General features: G+C 42.2%; 1 protein-coding gene across 1 annotated transcript in view; it reads right to left on the reverse strand.

Annotated features, from left to right (window-relative positions):
* Positions 1 to 3,789, reverse strand: part of ano1a (anoctamin 1, calcium activated chloride channel a) — a 52,514-nt gene extending 48,725 nt beyond the window's left edge. The window contains exons 1-2 of the mRNA XM_085350700.1: positions 3,729 to 3,789; positions 98 to 246 (exon numbers count right to left, since the gene is read on the reverse strand). Coding sequence (XP_085206826.1) covers positions 98 to 246; positions 3,729 to 3,789 — 210 coding nt within the window. The remainder of the gene's footprint in view (positions 1 to 97; positions 247 to 3,728) is intronic.
* Between the last annotated feature and the right edge of the window lie 2,211 nt (positions 3,790 to 6,000).

Here is a 6,000-nt window from a genome sequence, read left to right on the forward strand (position 1 = left end):
TAGCAGTTGCAAACACATTCCTGCAGCCACCCCCTTCACATCATACAGTTTCTATGTATTTCTGAGACCTGTGGAAACCTTTATAGCAGATACCTACTATAGACTCATTGTTCTTTGCCCTGGTGACAAAATCCACGTCCAGGTTCTTCTCCTCACTACAGACCGGCTCATAATCAGCACTCATAATTGTAGGATGCGTCTGCTGCAGGCTGCTTGAGTGCTCACAAGATGATAGGGGGCTAGAATCTGAGGAGGAAATCAGAAATGCATTTAGAGCTTTTTAAAATACAAATCATGTTTCTGCTGAACATTTCACTTTTGATGAATCCTGAAAAAGAAAGTCCTGTTAAATCTGCCTCAGTAAACAATAAGAATACAATGGCGCAGCTCTATTAGTACCACTAATTCAAGTTACTGAATTTTGTAGATTTTTCAAACTGTCTCAGGAAATCTTGCCTTTGTTGTCTCACCGCAGGTTGTGGTATTGCACACCGCTGATTTTGACCTCTATTCTCTGATATTTCACTAAAACTGTTGAAAATGAACATAATGTGATAATCAGCAGTGTTGACACCATCTTTTGAAATGAAACCACTTTCCCAAGAAACTGCTCATATCATTTACACTGAGAAGCATTCAAATAATCCAACCTGTCACGGTGGCTCATCAGCAGACCCTGACATCTGCTTGGTTGCCTTGCTATATCCCTGATAACGGAACGAAGCATCCTGGAGTGCATTTAGAATCAATTGTCTCAATTGTGTAAAGCTTTGAAAGTTACTGTGCTATAAAATACACTTAAGATTTTTTTTAAGGTGCAATCTTCGAATATTTGGTATTGAGGATTCATCAAAGCTAAAGCCCTGAAACCCCCCTACAGACAGACACGTCTCACTGAGTTATATCCTCTGTTTATCCCCCATTTAGGCGATATCTAATGGTAAGTGGACTGATTCTAATATAGCGGTTTTCTACTCTCCCAGAGCACTCAAAGCACTCAATCCAACATGCCACATTCACCCAAGCACTTTCTTATAAATTTCTTAGTGCTTCCTAGCTAACATTCATACACATTTACACTCCGATAGATGCATCAGAGAGCAACTTGGGGTTAGTATCTTGCCATACAGCCTCGAGGAGCCAGGGTCGAACCACTGACCTTCCAATCAGTAGATGACTTGCTTTACCTCCTGAGCAACAGCCACTCCCATGGGTGATGCTGACACTGTCTTTGGATATCCAAAACAGCGATACCAGGCCTATTCCAGAAAAGGTTCTTAATATTTATTCAACAGTATTCTACACACCAGCCGTCTCTTATAAATTCTCTGAGTCTACTAGAACAAAAAGATGATAAGAAAAATATGTTTTTCTCTTTAATGAGCAATGGTAATTATGAATACATGTATAATGTTTTTAAATATGATATGCAGAGCAGTCTGTTGATCAATAAGTAATATTCAGTTGAATATACTAGTGTTCAGTTCTTTACCACGTTCATAAAGGGCTCTCTGTAGCCCACCAACGTGCTTATACAAATCTATATACATTTCAAAAGAACACCGGTAATTCGATCGATGTTTTTAATCTATGATGTATTTTTATTTCATTATTATGAGCACATCACAGATATATGCACCCCATGTTTGGCTTTTTGAAGAAAGAACTTGAAATTCAAGAAGAGGGTTGCCACTCTCACAGTGCTGTGTTAAACATGGAGCTGGAGTCAAAGTTTTCGGAAACCAGAGACTATTTATGGCTATGTCCACAATAATGCGTTTTCATTTGGAAACGCATCTTTTTCTCTCCGTTTTGGCCTCCCGTCCATGCTGCGTTTTCACTGATGGAAAACGCAGCATTTTGAAAACGGTGCTTTCGCGTCGCAGTGTGGACAGCGAAAGTGCAAACTTTCCAAAACGATGACACATGTTAGTCATATGATGCAGTCATGTGACCAATCAAACTAAGATAGCGGAGGGCATTATACAGCAGTTGTTTTGTTTGCTCTCAGGTTTGACAGCCCTATTAAAGATTAACACCAGTCTGCACGCGCTCCTGAGAGCTTTTCTTCAAATTCTTTAACTCTCACTCGCTTTTGCAACTTTGTACTTTTGTGTTACTCGCAGCAACAACTCCAGCTCATTGTTGGTCCATTTAAAAAAAAACTCGGTGCTTTTCCTTGACATTTTGCCGCGACGTTTCAACGAGCTGGAAAGTAAATTAACGGCAGACAGAAATGAGGCAGGCCGAATCTTCTTGGTTTCACGCATGCGCAGGACTGGAACGTGAGCATTTTCAGACGTTTCAATGTGGACGCACAACTCTGAAAATGACTGAAAACCCTAGTGATGTACCTCATCTAAAAGTATTCTGAAGTACTCTCTCTGACAGAAATATAAAGAACCTCGTGTCTTAAGAGGTTGTGTCCATTTACGGCAAAGAGCGAGGACATACTCTTTGCTATGGACGTACATATTAGGGAGTTTTCCCTCTTTGTCAGTTTCTATTAGCGAAAATTTACTAATACTGATACAATAAGATATAAGTGGCAGAATGCCGAGCCATTTCAAAATGACCACCTTTCTACAATTCTGTATAAAACACGCGTACTTCAAAACCCAGTTAGTTCAAAATTTGTTTGTTTTATTAAGGATTTAACTTTTTTTTTTTTTTAACTTTCCTTGACCTTACCTGGCCTGCAGTAACCATAAGAGAACAAATATTGCCTGTTTATACTCAGGAGCCTGAAATGCCAGAGGTGAAACTGGTGTTGCTTGTATGGCATGGTGGATTGGTCATTGTGTGCTACATCAGGAATTCCTGAGCAGTGTATACCACACGCGTGCAGCTTCACATCAACAGCTTTCTTTGGAAATTTCTATAATTAAAATGTTAAAATTAAATGCATATTTTTATGTTAATATGTGGAAATACATTTGTTACATTACATTCATTTACTGCACAAAACAGTGTTGAAATCTACATTTTTGAGAACATCTCATTCAGTGAGGATGAAAACAATGTGCTCCTCGAGATTGACATTAAACTTTTTGATGCGGTCTGTTCTGGTTCACAGATTTCACACAACCTAATTGAACCTACCAATAAGCTGTGACATGCCACAGCACTCTACCCGACCTCACAGACAAAAGGAAAGATCAACAGGTGAGCCCAGTGCAGCCTTCAGTAGCTGAAGATCCAGGCAGTTTTCTCAGGAGCTAACAGGGACCAAGACAAAGTAGGACACTGTGTCAACGCAACGTTGTGTATGTGGTCACGCTCTGGTCCGTAGAAACATGCAAAGCAAGTATTCAGTATTCTGTGATTTAGCCCCAGAGGACCTGCGGGCTAAATCAGAGAAGCCATTCAAATGAAAATGGCACGTTGTTTATTAGCTCTACTACAAAATCTGAACTAGCCGTTTAAAGGTCAAGGCTGGTAAAATAATAGGAGTTCACTTCGGTACTAGCAGGCCTGCGTGCAAGTTAAATGGGCATCAAGTCTACGGCACTCAAAGCCATCAGCATCTTAATGTAGCAACATGATTAGAGACTATGGCGCAGCACTACAGCCCCATCGACTCTGTATCAGTGCGCCTATGTGCCCAGCTACAGCCACAATACAGCGAAAGCTACTGAAATGGCTTAAAGGTCTTCCCCGGATGACAAAAATAGAGCTTTATTTCATCATCATCAAACTCATTCCAGCGAAAATGTTAAACCTCTTACCGAGCTCCAATGCGCTATCATTTTGGTCCAAGCTATCCGCCCGCTTCCTCTGACGGTCCATCGGAAATATGAAGGCGCTCAGGGTTCCACAGATACCCTACCAAATCTACAGAAACATGGCCCTCTGCTGCATCATCTATTCCTCACAGCCGCCCGCGCTGTTGCATGGAAACGCTGGACGGAGAGCTGCCACCTACCGATCCTTTGGACAGCTCGGAGACTAAAAGCAACTGTTTCCAAAGAAACTGCACCAGAGACGCGACTGTGTGACTGCGATGAAAAGTGGAGGTCCTTCAGAATTTAATTAGCCCCGTCTACATGAAATGTGTCAAAATGACCATGCCCGTGTGTGCGAACACGTCTTTTGGATACAAACAGCACAGCATTAACGCGCGGGCGCTCAGCGAAAGATCGTGCTGAAAAAAAGCCCCACAAGCATGTTGCATTCATTTCCATGATAAAAACAGGGAAACGTTTCACTCGCGGTTGGGAATCGTAAATATCTCCGAAAAGGAAAAGCTTCATTAACATACATTATTAGTAGCAGTAATAATCAACAATCATATGACCCCCTATGAGCAAGCTGTTTGGCAACAGTGGGAAGGATAAACTCCCTTTTAAGAGGACGAAACCTCGGGCAGAACCAGTCTCAAGGAGGGGAGAGGAGGAGGACATTTACATGTCATTTACAAGCTGAGAGGGCGTGTACAAGACATGACTGTTCATTTAAAAGCACAAGACAAGTACTAATTAAATATGAACGTTGATTTATGGCAGTGAGACGGTCATTTATAAGACAGCTAAGCAGGTGAGATTCAAGATTTCTATTTGCATTTTGCGCACAGGACCAACAGTCCATGCACATTGGAATTCTTGTGCAGAGGTCAAGTTACATCCATGCTGTCATTACATTAAAAGACAGCATGTGGACATAGAAACCCGACCTTGTCCCACAGCCCTCCATTTTGGTGGATGTAAGATTAGAGATCTGCTGTACAAACAGCTGTGATGACAAATATTTAAAATGTGCACTAGCAAATTAGTAAAGGAATGCAATGGGAGCTCAGGAATTGCTTCAACTGTAGAGCTTATGATTTCCTGTCAGATGTGAATGCCGCATTTTTGTCGAGCCTGAGCATCACTGAGTCAACTGGTGCCGCCTACTCGAGCTGGGGTCTTTTCCAGTGGGTGCGAGGTGAGCGTAAAGTGGCAATCAGGAACAGACTGATCCAAGCCCGCAGAAAGCAGCTATGGACGTCTATAAACGCCGCCGCAGTCTGAGATATCGGTCTGCTCTTAAGAACTCTGTCAGTTTAGGACATTTTCTACCCAGACCAGAAAGAAATGCTTCTTCTCTCCATGTTAGACTGCAGTGTGTCTGCTCTCCGTGCCCACAGGGGGAATGCTCGCCAGCCTTCAGTGTGACTGTCACACTGTGACACCTTCTGGAGAGTTAATCGCGAATATTGAGGTCTAAACTCTCGGAGACTGGAAACGACGCGAATGAACCGCGACCGATCCATTTTGTAATTCATGAAGCAAACAACTGTAAGCGCGTCTCCTTCCGCGGGCCAGCACAAACACGACTCTCAAAGATTTAAATGAACGCGCATAGGCAAACGCGTATCGCGTCGTTTGACGCAAAACAGACAATAAATGCATGTTTTTAAAGTCAATCAAAGAGAGAGAGATCAGCTATCACACACCATATAGACAAATGACATAAAAACAAACAGGCTGAGCTGCATTCTGCAAAAAGCATAAAGAAAGCAGGAGACAGCAAGTGCAACTTTCCTACCAGTTTAAAGGAAAACTGTCTCGTTGATAGTAATGAATATTTACCTGTTTTTCCGGAGTTGCAGAGCAAAGTTTAGTAGAAGGTAAATGCAAGTACTGACAAGCTAATACTTCCCTCTCACCTGTACAGAGAGGGTGGAGGAGGAAGTGCCTCTGGTCTTCTCAGGTAAAGACTCTCCTCCCACAACAATTAAGTAATTGGTGGGTTGTGTGATGTGGCACTGTACAAGCATGGGACTGAATGGTGCGAAGCCCACAGAGTACATATCCAAAAGCAAATAAAACATGCATGCTGTGACTGTCAGGCTGATAGATGTGATAGCATGAATTTCTTTATTAAGGATGGATGGACAGAGGCAAGGCAATATCACAAATGCAGACAGGGAGGCAACTCAGAAACAGTCATTCCCATACAGGCATGTTCAGACTTGCAGTAGACTCCTGGTAGTTTTCCAGTTCTGAAACACACACACAC

This window comes from Diplotaxodon limnothrissa, linkage group LG1, assembly GCF_057381915.1.
Source record: "Diplotaxodon limnothrissa isolate DT_005_m linkage group LG1, D_limnothrissa_male_GT1.1, whole genome shotgun sequence".
NCBI lineage: Eukaryota > Metazoa > Chordata > Actinopteri > Cichliformes > Cichlidae > Diplotaxodon > Diplotaxodon limnothrissa.